The following is a 20,378-nucleotide window of genomic DNA, read 5'->3' as shown; positions in this document are numbered from 1 at the left end:
TGGTGTGCCGAAGATTGGCCGCCTGAGTGGATCCAGGCTGGATGGATGCGTGACCTGACGTTTCTTGAGTTTTTCCTCATAGTGGTAGCAGAGTACATCTGGGCTGATGACCTTGCTAGCCAGATCGTTCATTTTTGGTGTGATAACTTGGCGACAGTACAAGTTATCAACTCATTAACATCGAAGTCTCCAAGAGTGATGGCACTGGTCAGGGCTTTTACCCTCCAATGCTTACAGAGTAATATATTGTTTAAGGCCTGGCATGTGCCGGGGCCAGTAACGGAGTTGCTGATGCTCTGTCTCGAAAACAGATGGAGAGGTTCCGTCAGTTGGCTCCAGACGCTGATCTTTTCCCAGTAAGAATGCCTGTGGACCTGTGGCAAATTGGAGGGCTGAGGCTGACAGGGCAATGGCCTTAGCTCTTGCCCCAGCACACGCCGAGCTTATATGAGAGGAGGCCAGCAGTTTGTGGCATTTAGGTAGCCGGAGAGCCTTCAACAGCTCTGGTCCATCCCAGCGTCACATCTGATTCAATTCTGCGTGTCATTGAAAGGTAAGGGTTTGTCTGTCCGTTCCATTCAGGGCAAACTATCAGCCCTTGCCTTTGCAAGCAAGGCCGAGGTTTTTAAGGATGACACTGGTAATTTCTGAGTCAGAAAGATGTTGGAAGGCTGGGCCCAGGAGAATGGGATGCCTCAGGATATGAGGGAACCATTTCCCCCCACTGTTCTGAAGACTTTGAGAGCCCAATGGGCTTCCTTATGTGTGGATGCATATGAGGCTGCCTTGTTTCATGCGGCTGCCCTAGTTGCATTCTTTTGGGCCTTAAGAATTAGTGAACGGGTGGCCCACGCACGCCAAGACAGGCCAGGATATGCACTTTGCCTTTGGGATGTTCAGAGTAGCGGGGATAACATGCACATTACAGTTAGGTGTTCCAAGACGGACCAATTACAGAAGGGTGTGGTGGTGTCAGTGGGTCCTTGTTCAGATCTGGACCTTTGTCCTATCACTGCACTCCATTCCTACTTGGACCTGAAGGGTGGGAGTGAAGGTTGTCTAATTTTGCATAGGGATGGATCTCCCTTAACAAAATTTAAATTTTGGGCGATTGCCAAGAGAGCTTTGAAGGCTTTGGGGCTTGGTAATTTTCAATTTGGCACTCATTCTTTTAGAATCAGGGCAGCTTCCACTGCTGCGGCTATGGGGTATCTGGGAGCTGACATTCAGAAACTTGGCAGGTGGAGGTCAGCACGCTATAAGACGTATGTCCGGACCTGCAAAGTCTAAGTTTTCCTTCCTTCAGTTTAGTATAATGGGGAGGATAATTTATTGTTATACCTGGATGCTTCCTTGTTGTTCTGTGTGGTTAACCTAGTTCTTGTTTTAGGTGCTGCTGGTTGCCATGGGAAGAGCCGAGTGCTTATTTGTGGCCACAGCATGGTGTTTTGGGCTGCTCACCGGGCCAAGAGGACGTACACTGGTTCCCAGTTGGGCTGCAGTGAGCAAGCTGAGGTTGAGTGGCTTGGCCAAAGAGGCATGCACTGGCCTGGGCTTATGCCGTTATTGTTTGAGGAGAGGCGTGGTCCTCCTCCTCACGTGCTAGTGATACACCTTGGTGGTAATGACCTGGGTCTTGTCAAAGGTAAAGCCCTAGTCATTCAGGCCAAGGCTGATTTGGCAGACATTGCGAACCGGTGGCCTGGGGTGCAGCTGGTCTTGTTGGCAATGTTACCACACGAGGTGTGGCGTAGCCTAGGGGATCCTAGATGCTTGGACCGGGCGAGACGAAATGCCAATCAGCAGCTCAAAAATGCCATGGAAGGTGGCTTGGGCTTCTTCTTGTTGCACCCTGATATATGAGTCGAGTTAATGGACCTGTATAGGGGGGATGGGGTGTACCTCTCTAACAAGGGCAATGATATATTTCTTGCTGATTTGAGGTGAGGGGTGCTGGTGGCACTGGACCACTTGGTGAAGGCCTAAGCAGAGGCTTGGGCTTTGGTATGGCGGGGTAGCGCGATCAGGAAGTTGAAAATGGTGAGCACCTGGGCATTTGTTACAAGGAATTAAAGGGTCCTCCAAGAACGGCTTTCGGGCCTTTGCGACTCAAGGTCGGGAAGGGGTGATCTTCCTTAGAGCAATCTGGCCCAGCCTATCTTAGCAGGCCTTTTGGCTTCTGGGGTGGTGGGCCAGGGGTTCTTCTAATATGCCAGGCCGCTGGTCAAGAGCTACATGGGGTGGCTTGAGATCGGGGAAGGTGCATCGCCCAGGAGGAAGTGAAAATGGTCAGGAGTTTGACACCTGTCATATTCCTTTGCGCAATTTAGTAGCCCCTCACCAGTTGTTTGATTATAAATAGTTAATAAAGTGGCCCTTGTTGAATCCATATTGGTGTCCATCTCTTCATTCCAACTGTGGTGGCAATGGGAAACTCCGTTACTACTGTGCTGTACTGACAACCAATGTTCCTTCTAAGCTGTGGAGTCTTATAAGCAAAAAATCTACTTTGTGAGCTACTGGCATTAGAGTTGTGAGTGAGCGATTTGGCTACTGCATACATTAGTTTGCTCTGGAGCCGTCCTTCCTGGGCTAAGACAAAAATGTGTGAGCCGGAGGCTAAAAAACTGTGAGCTAGCTCACACTAGCTCAGCTTAGAGGGAACACTGTTGGCAACTGCACTAGCAACAGAGCAATCACACTGTGTGGAAACTTCCTATTTCTAGGGATGTAGGAATAGCAGATCTGGTTCCTTAGCTTTTTAAAGAAACTGTGTGTTTCAATTAGTATTAGAGAGACATTTAATTAACCACTTTTTGACATTCACAATGGAAGCTGTGTCATTTTTTACTATCTTCTACCCATGTAGCCTAGATGGCCTAATACCTTCCCTGCAGACTACCACCTTCCCCCCTTAAAGCCTGATGAAGAACTCTGAAGAATTCAAAAGCTTTCTCACTGGTTTGTTGGACTTCATAAAGGGTATTACATGGATTTTTATATTTACCTTTCTCTTTGTGAACCACCTGTGGATGAAACAAACATTGCAAATATCCCCAAAGATTCTAGTGTTCTCTTATTCCAACTGGGAGCAAATTCTAGAGGCCTGTTAATCTTTTGCAGCAACAGCCAACAGTTTTGTGACACCTTAAAGACAAGTGCTGCAAGACTAGCAAAACTTACCCAGGAGTAAACATGCATAGGATTGCATTGTAACGAAACGCAAGAAGTGAATGCGCATGAATCTGCCTCATACTGAATCAGACCATTGGTCCACCAAGGTCAGTATTATCTACTCAGACTCACCATGGCTCTCCAGGGTCTCAAGCAGAGGTTTTTCACATCACCTATTGTCTGGTCCTTTTAACTGGAGATGCCATGGATTGAACCAAGCACCTTCTAAAATGTAAAGCAGAGGCTCTTCTCCTGGGCCACACCCCTCCCCTCACAGCTATGGAAAGTGTGGGCTAGGTAACAAGTCTGAAAAGAGGTATCAACTGCACTATTCTGAAGCATTTGGGACTAACACGGCATATAGACTACAGAAGTTTCAAGTCAATGAGATATGGGTATGGCTTCCTTTACTTATATTAGTTATATGGGGGGGGGGGAATAATTGTTACTATAACTTAATATATCATCATCATTGTTAATACGATAACAAATATTAGAAAAACTATATACGCTGGTCCGTAGTTGCACACAAAATGTGCTCCATTGGAGAGACTTTCAAAACCCGAAACTCTCTTGCAGAACTGAACAGCGCAGCCAACTTTGTAACTAGTTGCCCAAACAACCTGAGAAAGACAATAAATAAATAAATCACATTCCATTTTAGCAGGATTCCATCAGTTCAAGATGTACACTGCTACAGTGAAGCTACAGTACGTTTAGTCCAAGCTATCGTTTTTCATGTGCGTTATAGCAAATCCCCTATGACCATATTAATAGTTCTAATCCATATGTTTATAAGTTATGCTATTTTGTATGGGGCAAACCAGCTTCTGTTCTTTTGCCTTTTTGGGCTCAGTTCACATGCCAAGGGAAACCATGGATAAATTAAACTAACTACAGTTAGTGTGATCATCTGAATGTAGGCCACTGTTTTGAAATACAGTATGGAGATAAAATTGCTAACACCCAGTGCAACTGGAGAGACTGACCTGGCTGGGATGGGATGGGGGGGGGGCACTGCTTCACTTATTTTGGCTACCAAATTCCAGAAGGTGGTACTGGGAGACTGCAGCTTATCCCCGTGACTATGGAGCCCTGCAGGAGTATATCTTATTGTCCATGTTATTTAACATCTAGATGAAACTGTGTGAGATTTCCTGGGCGAAAAGTACTGAGACTGACGCATCACAGAGTGATTTTCAACACATATTTTACTTAGTGATTTCAGAAAATAGGAGATACAATTGCTAGCTCGCAGGCTGCTTATATGTCCATTCACAACCACACCCATGACACACCCACACCCGTGATAGGCTATATACAAGAGTTCCAACCTTATAGGTCCCCTGTAGAATCCCTACTCGTCGGTTGGCGGGTTTTAGGATCCTAGGGCTCTATTGTCTCTGGTAGCGAAGCTTCGCTAGTTGGTCGCACCACGTGGCGGCCCGACCACATGTGCTAGTACACAACACTGGGGTACTTGTACTGTAGTGCCACCAATATGTGAATGACACCCAGCTCTAGATAGCTGAGATATGTGAGTATGTGGAAGTCCTGAACAAATATCTGGAAAAGGACAGATGAGGGCCAGTAAACTGAACCTCACTTCAGAGGTACTGTTGGTCAGTGACAAAGGTGCTCAATGACTGAATAGTCAGCCTGAACTGGAGTGGGTTGCACTGCCCCTGAAGAGCAAGTTAGTGCTGCTGACTCATCCTGGCCTACGGTTGGAGGCTCAGGTCTTCTCTTTTGCACATAATGTTAGAAATATGTGTGTGTTGCAAGGTCTAATTCAGTCATTATAGGGTTAATCTGTTTACATTGTGTGCTATTGTTTAGACTGACCTGGAAGGGAAACCTGGCTCAGAGCCAATGAAAACAAAGCCTGCGAAATCTAAGTCTGTATACTCATAATCATTGGTTAATGCATTCAGGTTATTTCCTTCTAGGGGTCAAGAAGAAGAAGAATCTCCATTGCAGTTGTTGTAGACTGTGTGGTCAAAGTGTAAACATGTTGTTAAATACTGGGTTCTGGATGCATTACAGTGATCAGCCCTAGTTTATTTAGTGATTTCAGGAACACAACAAGAACACCCAGCAAGGCTTGAGCCCTGCTTATAAAGCATGCAAACACCACACCCCGCACACACACTCTCCCAAGGATAGGTTATTTACATTACACTGCTTATCTATAGGCCAATACCAGGATCCTGGTCAGCTATTGTTCTTGGGGAGCAAGCTCACCCAGTTCAAGGTCCACAGTCAGGGATGGCTTAGGCTTAATACATGTAGTCTTAGGTGACTCTGTTATTTTGTAGCTTTTCCATGTGTACCCTTCCCTTTAGAAATAAAGATTTTTACACAAAAAAATGCCTTTTCTCCAGTGAAGCAAAGATCCATTGCAAATTCTGAATATCTAAGTATTTTTGCCAGTTTTTCCAACACATAGTACTTTTTGTCAACTTTGGCTGATAACACCAGCTATGTCCCATCTTTGAAAAGCATGATCTAAATACAGTTATTCATGCTCTAATCAAATCCAGGTTACAGTAGTGTAATGCATTAAACATGGGGATGCCTTTGAAAACTGCTCAGAAACTTCAGTTGGTCCAGAATGTGGCAACTAGGTTATTGTTGGGGCTGGATATGGGGATCATATCACACCAGTGTTGAAAGATCTGCACTGGCTGCCAGTTGGTTTCTGGGCAGAATTCAAAGCACTGGTTCTCACCTTTAAGGCCCTAAATGGTTGAGGCCAGGATACTTGAAGGGCTGCCTCCTTCCATAGTGTCCAGCCTGCCAACTGAAATTGTCCTCTCAAGCCTTGCTTCTGTGCCGTTCGTGCAGAGGTAAGATGGATTGTGACTAAAGGCAGGCTTTTGCAGTGCTGGCACCTTGCCTTTGTAACATCCTATCTCTTGAGCCTTGCCTGGTGCCTAGTCTCCTTTCTTTTGAGTACCAGGCAAAAAAACAAAAATGCTTTTTACCCAGGCTCATCTTTTTAGTTGTTTTATAGTCTGCTAGCCTGAGGATTGTTTTATTAATATCATTTTAGACTGGTCTGTTGCTTCATGTGCTTTTATGCCTTGTCTTTTAGTGGTAGTTTTTATCAGTGTGTTTTTTGTTATATTGATTTGGATTGTTTTATTAATTTTTATTGTTATGATTGTGTGGGATTATGCATTGGATAGAGCAGGTAGAGAAAGAGGTACTTTTCTCCCTTTCTCACAATACAAGAACTCGTGGGCACTCAATGAAATTGCTGAGTGGTCGGGTTAGAACGGATAAAAGAAAGTACTTCTCCACCCAAAGAGTGATTAACACATGGAATTCACTGCCACAGGAAGTGGTGGCGGCTACAAGCATGGACGGCTCCAAAAGGGAATTAGATAAGCATATGGAGCAGAGGTCCATCAGTGGCTATTAGCCACAAGGTACAGATAGGGACTCTGGGGCAAGTGATGCTCTGTCTTCTTGGTGCTTGGGGGGGTCAACAGTGGGAGGGCTTCTAATGTCCTGGCCCCACTGGTGGACCTCCTGATGGCACCTGGTATTTTTGGCTACTGTGTGACAGAGTGTTGGACTGGATGGGCCTTTGGCCTGATCCAACATTGGCGTCTCTTATGTTCTTATGCTTCATTTTGTTTTATTGTGAGCAGTCTCAAGCCGAGAGGCAGCATACAAAATTATTTAATACACAGAGAGTTAAATCAAATGTACACTGTACACAGGTTGTATGTGTATTCAATGTAACTTGAACAGGTCTTATGCCAAGTCAGGATCTGAAACCATGATTAGAATTTCATTGATTAACAAGAGTTAATTTTAACTATGGTTTCATGTGACAGACATTATGGTTTGTTCCCATCTTTTCCCACTGGGCTGCCCTCACCATGAAGCAGGTTTGGATACCAGTGACTTTCTGTGAGAAAGGCAAGGGAAATTTTTTGGAAAGAGCAAAGTCAACAAAACCAGCATTTTTCAGCAGAAAAGAGTCCATTAGCACCTTGAAGACTAGCAAAATTTGTGTTAGGGTATGCACTTTCATGAGTCACTGCTCTCTTCTTCAGTGACTCACGAAAACTCATACCCTACCACAAACTTTGTTAGTATTTAAGGTGCTACTGGACTCTTTTCCACTGCTACAGACAGACTAACACAGCTACCCATCTTCATCTATCAGCATTTATCAAGGTATTCCAGGAGGTGAAACTATATACTACAAGGGGCGGGACCCGTGATACTCACGGGGGGGGGGGAGCTCCACACCTATGAGGAAGAGGAGGAAGCAGCAGGAGGAGGTAAGTCCCCCCATCCCGCCGGTTCCCCTGTCTCCTCCACTCCCCCCCGGCTCGACCTCCCCCCCACTCCGAAGCGAGGCGGCGAGGCCGGGTGCAGAGCGTTCCCTGCACATGCGCAGGGGATGCTCTGTCACTTTTGGGGGATTTAAGTATCCCCCTGATATTTTTTTACAGGTTTCAGATTTTTGTGCACACTGGGAACTGCCCCAAGTGTGCACAAACATCTCCCTCCCCCCCAGGTGCCCCCGATGTGCGGAAATAAGTATCCGCACGCAGGGGGCGTCTTCGGTATTAGATATATAGATTAGTGACGTGTGGCCCCCATCTGTGGATAGCTAAATCTACGGATCAGGGCCACATGGATGCCAAACAGATTTTTCAGAAAACTTCGGGGACTCAGATGTTTAAATTTTCCCCCAAATCACCCCAATTTTTTTAAAAAAATTAAAAAGCATTGTCTGTGCATGCATAGACAACACACTTATTTTGCTTCTGCAGCAGTGATAGACAGCTGTGGCAGAGTCCAACAGTGGATGCTGGGAGACACTCCAGACCCACCCGCAAGACTGAAACATATTGGGAGCTGCTTCAGGGTCAGCTGCGGTGGCAGATGCCCAGCCGCAGCTCACATTGGGAGCTGCTCAGAGCCCTGCTGTGGTGTTCGTGCACACTGGGAGCTGCTCGGGACTTGGTTGCAGTGGCACATGTCAGGAGCTGCTCCTGGCTTGGCTGCCGTGGTGGACAGCGGGAGCTGCTTGGGGCCTGGCTGTGGTGGCAATAGACACCAGGAGCCACTCTGGGCTTGGAGTGCCTCCAAGATACTACCACCACTGTGGCCAAGGTCCAAGATGAGCAACTCAATGGGGCTGAGATGGGATTCCCACCTGTAGGTTTTGCGGGGGGGGGGGGCTTGTTATTGTCTATGAGCCAAATGCTGCTTTCAGACTAGGGCTGCCATTCCCCTAATGGAGGCAGGAGTTTGCCCACTTTTGGGCCCCCAGATCTGCCGGCCCCAATCTAGCTGGCAGGGGAACTCCACCCCCAAAGCCCCCTGTCCCCGCCAATGTATCCAGCAGGGCCAGTTGTGTGGGGGACGCTCTATCACTCAATAAAAACGCTGTGTTTACCAGAAGCCCCGGAGAAGGACCAGGAACACTCCCCCCCCCCCGGGCAGCCAGGTAAGACCTGGCAACTCTATTTCACATGAGCTATAGCTAAAATAAACCATTGTTTTAACGTCTTGAGCTAAGACTAAAAGATCCCTCCTTCAGCTCCATTTACCTTCTGTATCAAAAACTGTTTTTTTTTAATGTACACACATGCATATAAAATGAAGAAGCTGTGTGGGAAAGAGAAAACATCCTCTGCTTGCCTCATTTGTACAGAGCATGCACACTTGATGAGCAATTTCATGGCCAATTTAAACATGGCTATTTTTAGCACTAGACAAAAAATTTCCTGGCATAGTGTGATTCTACAATTTAAAAAGCTTTTCTAAAGGGTATTAATTTATTATGAACACACCCTGATCTCACATGGATTTGACAGTGGGTTTCTACCTAGATTACCGATCAAGTTAATTCCGTTTTAGCCTCAGAAATGCTGCAGTGTTAAGTGCTCTTGATCCCCAACTTTGTGATGAAAGGACTAACATGCCTTTGTTCCACATTAGCTGAATTTAGTTCATAATTTCTGGTGAAAAAAGAAGAGTGAAGAGATCACCTGTGTATAATGACCGCAAGTTTTAGTACATGCTCTGCTCCCAAAGTTGTAATAATTGACTTCATCATACCAGTTTTGCACTGCTGCTTTTACAGAGAACAGAGACAGTGAGCCAGTCCAGATGTTTTCTCCAACGGGAGTAAACTTAGGGTGAACCTTCCCTGGAGTTTTGAGATAGATATTGTGATCAAAGTGGCACTTCTTTGCCCATGCTTTGGCTGTCTTTGCCAATGCAGGGTCCCAGGTCTGCAGAATTAAAAAGACAAATTGATATTGTTTATTATTTATGATCTTTTCAAATTACCTCAGTACCAGATTGCCACAGAAAACATGCAATACAGGTGTGAAGGGATAATATAAAATACAACCACTAACAGAAGATGTATACCAAGAACATGTTTCTTTCTGACGCCTTCTTTGTTGTGTCATCTCTTCCCTAATGTACAAAGTTTAATATCCTGAAAACATTTGCAACTGCTTTCATTGTAAGCCACAAAATCCACTTTAATTTATTTTACCTGTGTTATTTATAGTTCACCTTTCTTACTGAGACTCAAGGCAGATTAGGTAATGTAAATCAGAACTATCAACAGGATTTGGAGACATCTGATCGTTGGAATATGCGGGGTCTATCGTGCATAGATAAAGAAAATGACAAGAACATCCTGCAGGGGGCAGCAGAGGGGACAACTACTTAGCATAGTAAGATTAGGGACTTCTTACTATTTTCAAATAGTCTCCTTCCTGTCTCCTGATTGGCTCAATTAGGGTTTTTCCTGCTTCTGCTCTTTGTTACTGACTCTCTCCTAGCTAGTTAAACTCTCCTAGACAAACTTCTCTTTCTCCTCTTTCTTACAAAGTTTGTTCTCTTAATAAACCAACTTTATTTTTTAAACAGCTTGTGCTCCACTTTACTGCATATCTACACTCTGCCACACTGATTAACAATGTAATAGGACTAGGATTGCAGAAATCTAAAACAAGCCAGAAGTATTGAAGCATCTAACAGCAATTTTGCAGCATTATAAGGCCATTAAGGAAACGCATTGCTTTTGCAAATAGGAAAACGAGCTAAAGAAATAGATGCTTGCAGACAGGATTGCATGACCATATTAGGTGTTGCTAGGGCCCATTACTAAGGAACTGCTAACCTTGCTTACTTCTGCTATCAAGAAATTTAGCACCTGGTGATAACAGGAAGGTCTTGGCTTTCCCACAAGCTAGACGTGTGATCTGCCAAGAATGTTTGTGGTTTTGAAAAGAACAGGATGCTCAAGCACACGACCAATGTTTCCTGATAATCTTTTCTGCTAAGAAATGACCAGGAAAAATGATTTTTCCCCCTCTGTACTCTGTAAATCTATTTAAGCTTGAGTCCCACCTTCATTCGGTGTACAGCTCTGTTTGAAGGTGCCTCTTGGTGCTTTGGGCTGTGCCTGCGCATAATAAAACAGCTGTTGACTCTCCTTCCTGAATCTCTGTGGTCTGTCTCAGAATTCCCGCTACATTTCTAAACATAGCATGTTAAACAATGCAATAAATGCTTTTACATAAGTAGCATATAATGCAGTGAGAGCAAGAAAAAAAATGTACAGCAACAGATAATTCATATTAGTAGTATAGTCTAGAGCCCCATCCCGCTATTGAAACATTTTTCTGAATCATTCTGTTACAATGCAGCCCTATTTCCTTATAAAAATGTCCTTCTTAACAGTTCTGCTGTATATAGTTTGCAGAAAGCCAAAAGTGTGGTGATCTTCCTGAGTTCCTCAGGCAGGCCTTTCTGCAGGGTGGAGGCCTCTACAGAGAATGCACATGTCCAGGCCTTTGTTGATCCTGCTTGTTCTTAGGCTGGTACATGTAGAAGGGCCTGTTCTGAAGCTGTCATAGCGGGGTGTAGGAGGAGAGGTAGTCCTGCAGATGTGAGGGTCTGGTGGCCAATGTGGGGCTTTGTATGCAATGGCAAGTATCTTGAATTGAACTTGGTAACATAGGCAGCCAATGAAATGACTGCAGAATGGGTGTAATATGCATATACCACCTAGTTCTTGAAATTAACTGAGCTGTGGCATTCTGCACTATCTGGAGTTTGTGAGTCGATTTTGAGGAGACAGCTATATAGAGTGCATAACAATAGTCTAGGCTTAGTGTTACCATGGTGTGAATCCCAGTGGCCAGATCAGCCAAGTCAAGGTAGAGGGCCATATTCCAGGCTAAACTAAGTTGGAAGAATGGGTTTTGTGGCGGTCTTAATTTGCTTCTCCAGCAATAATGTTGGATCCACCAAACCCCATCAAAAGTCAGATGTACAATGCCCTTCAAGAACTATGTCTTCCCTTTGTTCTTACTTGGGCTCCAGTTCTGCAAATTCATGGGGTCACTTCTAACACATCCTTTGTTCTGACTTTCTGTTGGGACTCCTCTTGTTGAACAGAGCTTCAATTAATTGATCAATTAGCTAACCAATTCTTAAACACAATTTAGAGTACTTGTTCATTTATTATATGGTATCTTACTCCTACTAGAATGGCTTATCAGAATACTTTATGTTAACAGACAATACCTGCTGACTTTTATATCCTACAGTGGCTATGAATTATTTACCTTAAAGATTTCTGTTGCTTTGTTACAGCTTTGATGATTGTATTATGACTTCAATAAAACCTTTTTTTAAAAAAAGAACTCTAATAAAACCTTTTTTTAAAAAAAGAACTCTATCTTCTGAACCAGCATTTTCTCTGTCTTGTCAGAGTTCAGTTTCATTTTGTTCACTCTTAGCTATTTAACTGCCACCATCAGGCAGTAGCTCAAGACATCTACCCCATTCCCAGGAGATTTGGATAAAAAAGATATAGAGCTGGGTGTCATCATCAGCATACTGATGGCATCCCCCAATACCAAAACTATAAATGATTTTCCCTAAGGGTTTTACATAGAATTTGAATAACAAGAGACCCCAAACAGGACAAATCCCACTCTGATGATAGCTGGTCTCTGATGGCAACACTTTGAGTCTGCTCTGTAAGGAATGATTTAAACCAATCCAAAGCACATTCATGGATCACTGCTTGTCATGGTGAGGGGGCTTGCGTGGTTCGATGAGCCTGTGGGCTATGCCGTGGAGGGCCACCCAAGACGGACAGGCCACAGCAGAGAACTCAGACCAAGCGTGATCCCCTGGAGAAGGAAATGGCAACCCACTCCAGTATTTTTGCCAAGAAAACCCCATGGACAGTATCAAAAGGCTAAAAGATATGACGCCAGAAGATGAGCCCCTCAGGTCGGAAGGTGTCCAATATGCTACTGGGGAAGAGCAGAGGGCAAGTACAAGTAACCCCAGAAAGAGTGAAGCGGGTGGGCCAAAGCCGAAAGGAAGCTCAGTTGTGGATGTGTCTGATGGTGAAAGGAAAGTCCGATGCTGCAAAGAACAATACTGCATAGGAACCTGGAATGTAAGATCTATGAATCAAAATAAGCTTGACGTGGTCAAAAATGAGATGGCAAGACTGAACATCGATATCTTAGGAATCAGTGAACTAAAGTGGACAGGAATGGGCGAATTTAACTCAGAAGACCATTATATCTACTACTGCGGCCAGGAATCTCGTAGAAAAAATGGTGTGGCCTTTATAGTCAACAAGAGTGTGCAAAAGTTAGTACTGGGATACAATCTCAAAAATGACAGAATGATATTGGTCCAATTCCAAGACAAACCATTCAACATCACAGTAATCCAAGTCTATGCCCCAACCACTGATGCAGAAGAGGCTGAAGTGGACCGGTTCTATGAAGACCTACAACACCTCCTAGAACTAACACCAAAAAATGATGTCCTCATCATCATAGGGGACTGGAATGCTAAAGTAGGAAGTCAAAAGGTAACCGGAATAACAGACAAGTTTGGCCTTGGAAAGCAAAATGAAGCAGGGCAAAGGTTAACAGAGTTTTGTCAAGAGAACACACTGGTCATAGCGAACACCCTTTTCCAACAACCTAAGAGGCGACTCTACACATGGACATCACCAGATGGGCAACACCGAAATCAGATTGACTATATAATTTGCAGTCAAAGATGGAGAAGCTCTATCCAGTCAGTAAACACAAGACCTGGAGCTGACTGTGGTTCAGATCATGAGCTACTCATTGCAAAATTCAGACTTAAACTGAAGAAAGTTGGGAAAACCACTAGGTCATTCAGGTTTGACCTAGATCGCATCCCTGATGAATATACAGTAGAGGTGAAGAATAGATTCAAGGGTCTAGATTTGATAGATAGAGTGCCTGAAGAACTATGGACGGAGGTTCGTGACATTGTACAGGAGGCAGCAATCACCAGCATCCCAAAGAAAAAGAAATGCAAGAAAAAAAGTGGCTCCAAAGAAAAAGAAATGCAAGAAAGCAAAGTGGCTTTCTGATGAGGCTTTACAAATAGCAGAGGAAAGAAGGAAAGCGAAAGGCAAAGGCGAAAAGGAAAGATTTACCCAACTGAATGCAGATTTCCAGAGAACAGCAAGGAGAGATAAGGAGGCCTTCCTGAATGAACAATGCAAAGTAATAGAGGAAAACAATAGAATGGGAAGGACTAGAGATCTCTTCATGAAAATTGGAGAAATCAAGGGAGCGTTCCATGCAAAGCTGGCCATGATAAAGGATAAAAACAGTAGGGACCAGAAGCATTGTAAGGGGGGGCGGAGCTTTAAGCATAAATGGCCTATAATGAAGAAAACATCCTTAAAGATGGCGCTGAAGAAACCAGAATGAAATCTAAGCCTTCTTCAGGAAGTGGGAATTCAGCTGACCAGGCCATGTGACCTGACTCTATTATAGACTCTTCCAATGGAAAATGGGCGCCCCCTGCTGGCGAACAACGATATTCAATTAGGACTATGTTGTATAGCAGTTCTAACGAAAAACATCTGCAAAAGGATAGAGAGAACAACCGAAAATCAGCATCTAACTCCAAATGGATAAAGGGGAGAATCTAAAATGGACTGTATGTTGTTAAGGGACCGGTTTGCAGATTAAAAGCGAAAAATATCAAAATATATTTATAAAAATAAAAATATAAAAATGATAATCTGCCTAGTGAAAGAGTGGTTAGATTTTTCAGAAGACATATGGATTAAAGCGATAAAAGGGAAGAATTAACTCTATCCTAAAGACTGGCCAATGTCTGCTGCACACACTTGGATCAACAAGGGAAGAAGATAATGAGGAAGAAGACTGTAAAAGAGGAAGAGAAGATGAGACAACAAGTATACTTACTGATGAGGACTAGACTGTAAGATGGGGGTGGTTCCCCCCCCCCAAAAAAATAAATCTGATTGTCACTTGGGGAACAAAAAGTAAAAAAAAATGAGGTGTTAATGTTTTCTGAAGCCTGCCTTAGCGGGGTTTTTTATGATCTTGTATAGCTCTTCATATAGTCAGATTTGTTGGAATTGATAATATAAGCGATAAATTGTTGTTGATCACTTTCAACGCCAAAAAAGAAAAAGAAAAGAAAAACGTAATGGTTAAAAAAATGCTGTTGTATTTTAAGTAATGTATGATCTCCATCTCTTGGGTTTTTAGTGGTTTTCTTATTTTCTCCTGTAGTTTGTAGATTCCCCTCCCTTGTTGTTTCTTTGTAGTTTATAGAAAATGCAATTAAAAAATCCCCTACGGGAGGCCAAAAAAAAAAGGGAAGTTCATAGCCAGACTCGTAGGTTAGATTTTCATAGGGCTGACTTCAACAAACTCAGAGGCTTGATGGGAGTCATTTCGTGGGGGAGTGTGCTGGAAGGGAAAGGAGAGAGTGAAGGGTGGGCTCTTCTCAAACATGAGCTTTTGCAAGCTCAAGCCCTCACTATTCCAGCAAGACAGAAACATGGTAAGGGCTCCAAAAAACTGATGTGGATGAACTGAGACCTTCAGAATAAGCTAAGGGAGAAAAAGGAAATTGAGAGAAATGGAGGGAAGGTCAGGCCTCTAAAGAGGAGTATATGAGAGTTACTAGGTACTGCAGATCAGCCATCAGGGAAACCAAAGCTCAGTATGAGTTGGGTCTGGCCAGGGGGGCTCGCTACAATAAGAAAAACTTCTACAGGTATGTGAGAAGCAACCGCATGGTAAAAGAGGCAATTGGACCGCTTTTGGGAGTAGAAAGGGAAACTCTGGTGAGGACAAAGAAAAAGCAGACAGGCTTAATTACTTTTTTGCCTCTGTTTTCTCCCAGAAGAACTCGAGCCCATCTAGAGATGGTATAGGACATAACAGGACACCTGAGTGTCCAGTTGACATTGACAGGGAGGTTGTGGAGTGGCACCTGGCTGCAGTGGATGAACACAAATCCCCTGGGCCAGATGGTGTGCACCCAAGAGTGCTCAAAGAACTGTCTAATGAACTTGCAGAGCCTCTGTCCATCATCTTCAAGGCCTCCTGGAGAACTGGGGAGGTGCCACAAGACTGGAGAAGAGTGAATGTTATCCCAATCTTTAAGAAAGGGAAGAAGGATGGTAAAAGAGGCAATTGGACCGCTTTTGGGAGTAGAAAGGGAAACTCTGGTGAGGACAAAGAAAAAGCAGACAGGCTTAATTACTTTTTTGCCTCTGTTTTCTCCCAGAAGAACTCGAGCCCATCTAGAGATGGTATAGAACATAACAGGACACCTGAGTGTCCAGTTGACATTGACAGGGAGGTTGTGGAGTGACACCTGGCTGCAGTGGATGAATACAAATCCCCTGGGCCAGATGGTGTGCACCCAAGAGTGCTCAAAGAACTGTCTAATGAACTTGCAGAGCCTCTGTTCCTTCATCTTCAAGGCCTCCTGGAGAACTGGGGAGGTGCCACAAGACTGGAGAAGAGTGAATGTTATCCCAATCTTTAAGAAAGGGAAGAAGGATGACCCGGGAAACTACAGGCCAGTCAGTCTGACTTCTGTTGCTGGGAAGATATTAGAGCAGATTTTAAAGGGATTGATCTGTAACCATCTGAAGGACCACTTAGTGATCTGGGGAAGTCAGCATAGTTTTGTCCCCATCAAATCTTGTCAGACCAACCGGGTTTCCTTCTTTGATCCTATGACGAGCTTACTGTATCGTGGGCACTCTGTTGAGGTGCTTATGTGATTTACCTGGATTTCAGTAAAGCTTTTGATAAGGTTCCCCATGACATTCTGATGGGCGAACTGGAAGACTGTGGACTGGACTATAGGACAGTTCAGTGGATAGGGAACTGGTTAGAGAACCGCACCCAAAGAGTGGTGGTCAATGGTGTTTCATCAGATTGGGGGGAGGTGTCCAGTGGTGTGCCACAGGGCACGGTTTTGGGCCCAGTACTTTTCAATATTTTCATCAATGATCTGGATGAAGGAGTAGAAGGGCTACTCAATAAGTTTGCTGATGATGCCAAATTGGGAGGAGTAGCAAACACCCAAGAAGATAAAGTTAAAATTCAACAAGACCTGAATACTCTGGAGAAGTGGGCAGTTGCAAACAAGTGGGCAGTTGCAAAATTCAACAAAGATAAATGCACAGTATTACATCTGGGCCACAAAAATGTCAAGCACAAATACTGGATGGGGGATACGTTTTTGGAGAGTAGTGTATACGAAAGAGATCTTGGGGTAAAGGTGGACTGTAAACTAAACATGAGCAGTCAGTGTGATGTAGTGGCCAAAAAAGGTAAATTTGGTCTTGGGTTGTATTAAAAGGGCCATAGCATCGAAATCACAGGAGGTTATAGTCCCTCTGTATATTGCCTTGGTCAGGCCGCACCTGGAGTACTGTGTGCAATTCTGGAGGCCTCACTTCAAAAAGGATGTGGACAAAATCAAGAGGGTGCAGAAAAGAGCGATGAGGATGATCAGGGGTCTGGAGACTGAGCCCTACAAGGAAAGGCTAAGGGCCTTGGGAATGTTTAGTTTGAAGAAGAGGAGATTGAGGGGGGGGACATGATTGCTCTCTTTAAATATTTGAAAAGCTGTCATTTGGAGGAGGGCAAGGAACTGTTCCAGTTGGCAGCAAAGGATAGGACGAGGTGGAATCAGCTGCCTAGGGAGGTGGTTAGCTCCCCTTCTCTGACAGCTTTCAAGAAAAGGCTGGACAAATATTTGTCAGAGATGCTTTAGGCTGGTCCTGCATTGGGCAGGGGGTTGGACTAGATGGCCTGTATGTCCCCTTCCGATTCTATGATTCTATGCATATTTAATGGTCTTTCTTGGATGGAGGATACTCTAGATTACTGAGATGTGAAAACCATGCCCGCCTGTCAGGGAGACCAGTGGGCTGTGAATACGTGTATGACAAGAGAAGGAGAAGCAATATGAGTTTGCAGAGGTGGGGAGAGAGTTGAGAGAGGCTTTGCAGCTTACTGGCTTTAAGGACTAGTATTGTTCATTTTGGTTTTTGTCTGGGTTCCCCCCCCTCACCTTGTTTATTTCCAAATAAATACATACTACAACAATAGCTGCCTCCAGTACTTTCCTGTCACAAGGACAAGCTTGTCTCTGAGATTTTCTGTCTTTCAAGGAAGTAAGGAGGGCAAAAATCAATCTTTGTACAAAGATAGGAAAACTTTCTTACCATATGCTGCATGTTGCTGGCAGAGGGGTTCACCCTGGACCGAAAATAATTGTGAGTTTTCACACAGTCCTGTATAAACTGCTGATCTTCAATACCAGGCAATGAAGTCTGATCATGGGTGTAACAGCAAACAGAAAGCTCCAATACCAGCCAAAGCTGAGAAAACAATTTGCATTTCATCCCCCCCAAATATTCAGTTTCTCACTATTGTTTCAAAGAAGATGATGCTGTCTGCTTTGTGCATGGTTCTCAGATGGTATAACACTAAAGGTGGGGCTTATAATGAAACTCATGTTGCAGTAACGAGAACAAGTTGCTTCACAGCATTCAGAATTTAGCAGAACAAAGACAGGAAGTGGTTTCTTTAACTTTTCTGTTGCTAGAGGAATCCATATATAGTATTGTTGTGAGTTTGCTTTATGAGTACTGGTGAATGGACTACTAGACCTAAAATGACAAACCTGGTAGGAGCAGGGTCCACTGCAAAGGAATGTTAATATTCCTCAGTGGGTGCTAATTGTTAGAAGATGATCCACTGAGACAGTTCTGTCAAATACACATCAGAGCCTGGAGGAGGTTGTCACCTCCTAGCTGAAAGGAGGAGATGAATGTGTGTTTGGAACAGACAGGAAGAATAGCCAGCAGAGGCAGCTGTGAGTTGCCTGAGAGCCAAACTACATCTTATGATGTACACAAGTCTGTCATGGGGAGTGAAAGCCATGTTGGAGATACAAATTCTCAGTGGGAATTCTATTTAAACATGTTGTGGGGCCCAAATTGGATCATGACCACAGTGTGGGGGGAGGGGCTCCTGCCTCCCCTCATACACCATTTTTTCAGAGCCAAAATGGTGCCAGAGGAGTGTTATTTGTCACATGGGGAGTCCACTTGCACTGAATGCTTGCACATGCAGAAAGACTGCATAATAGTCAAACACAACTGCAGAGTTTCTGCGTATTTGAAGGCAAAAAAGTGTACATTTTGAAAAGGAGAAAAGAAACAAAAAAAAATCCCTATTCAAGACTGAATGGACAAGTTGCTTTTGGAATGCTGTAAGAAAAGAAAAAAGGTTGAGAAATTAGCCTGCTTAAACCTCTAAGAGCTTATAGTGTCATGTAGGGTGAAATCTGAGTTGGAGATGGAATTTCCCAAACCTCCCTCCACTGAGACTGCTGATTTGCAACAGATAACAAAGCTTAAGACGATGCATCCACCTGGGCTGAATTGAGAACTAGGTTTCCTGTCTCGTTACCAGTGCTTATTTCTCCATGCCTACTATCTCTCTGCACATTACACCCAATCATACCTTCTATTTTCATTTGCCTACTAATGTCATTTGGCATCTGAAATAACTCCACTTTCTAATATATATGACAGATAGACTCACATTATAGCTGTATCTGAAGAACTGAACAATGACTCATGAAAGCTCATACGGTACCAGAATTTTTGTTAGTCTTTAGGGTGCTACTGGACTCTTACTCTTTTCTGTCTATCCATATGTCCATGCATCCATGCATCCATCCATCTCTCACATATTATATATCACAGGTACACAATATTTCATGTTAATATTTATTTTCTGGTTTAAAAATGTATACAAGTCATTAATGTATAACAAGTAGTTTTTACAATTTTAGCATATTCCAGGTATTATATAAAACAAGGAACTGACAAACTCTACGTACAAGAAAATCCCAGCATTCATACAAATGTGATGTGTTTCTTTTCATCTATGCAATCAAATAAATTAGTTTTGCAAACATAAATCTGGATCATGTCTATGTAAATAAAAAGCAACTCCAAATGCTAGAATCATTAACAATGGCCTTAAAACTGCAACTGTGACACAGGATTTATCGCATACAATCCGACTTTCCCAGGGTGGAAACCATCGTGTATAGCCTATTAAAAATGCATGGGAATTATTCAATATGAAATTTATTTTTGAAGTAAAATTAAGCTATAGTGCAAAATAATACATACGTTTAATACTGTCACGATCGGGATTTCCTGGAGAAGGGGGGAGAAACATGATAAACTAGTAAAAAAAGTTTTAATATTAACATTTTACACATTTTTTCTCAAACATAACATGGAAACACACTTGAGAGCATTTAAACTGAATGCATCATCCAAACAGTGTAATTATTAATGTATCATATAATAATTTATTTGGAATTATTTGCCCAAAGGGGGGAAATATACAGCTACTAAGTATGGTACTGCTATGTTTCCCTTCCAAAAGCCCCAGTTCAAAGCAGCCCTGTATAAATGCAATTTAAAGTTTTTTAAAAGTTGGAAATCCTCATGGCTCTCTAGTACATAGCTTGGGCCAGTAATAAGCACTCTTGAAAATTTGGCATGTAACATCAGAAAGACCAAAATCAATTCATTGTCTGGATTTTTCTGTTGTACAATATACTTCTGCAGTATTTATTTCCATTCTGCCTTTCTACTAATCTACTATCTACTAATAAACTCACACCCAATACACAGTCATTTTCTTTCCTTGAGAAGGCTGGGTTTATATTTTTTTTTCCATAGAGAAAGTATGTCATTAGAAATTAGCACACATACCTCAACCCCCCATCAAAGTAAATGTTGCCAAAACCTG

The 20,378-nt window shown here is 43.3% G+C and overlaps 1 protein-coding gene across 1 annotated transcript in view; it reads right to left on the bottom strand.

Moving 5' to 3' along the window:
- LOC107106507 (glioma pathogenesis-related protein 1-like) overlaps positions 1 to 17,983 on the bottom strand; it is a 30,468-nt gene extending 12,485 nt beyond the window's left edge. Inside the window, exons 1-3 of the mRNA XM_015406670.1 lie at positions 17,762 to 17,983; positions 9,198 to 9,443; positions 3,685 to 3,797 (exon numbers count right to left, since the gene is read on the bottom strand). Of these exons, the coding sequence (XP_015262156.1) occupies positions 3,685 to 3,797; positions 9,198 to 9,443; positions 17,762 to 17,941 (539 nt within the window). The 5' untranslated portion in view covers positions 17,942 to 17,983. The remainder of the gene's footprint in view (positions 1 to 3,684; positions 3,798 to 9,197; positions 9,444 to 17,761) is intronic.
- Positions 17,984 to 20,378: the final 2,395 nt, after the last annotated feature.

This window comes from Gekko japonicus, unplaced genomic scaffold, assembly GCF_001447785.1.
Source record: "Gekko japonicus isolate JY-2015 unplaced genomic scaffold, Gekko_japonicus_V1.1 scaffold188, whole genome shotgun sequence".
NCBI classification, from domain to species: Eukaryota; Metazoa; Chordata; class Lepidosauria; order Squamata; family Gekkonidae; genus Gekko; species Gekko japonicus.
Note: the sequence above shows the minus strand (reverse complement) of the source record. Positions and strands in the feature narration are given on the sequence as shown.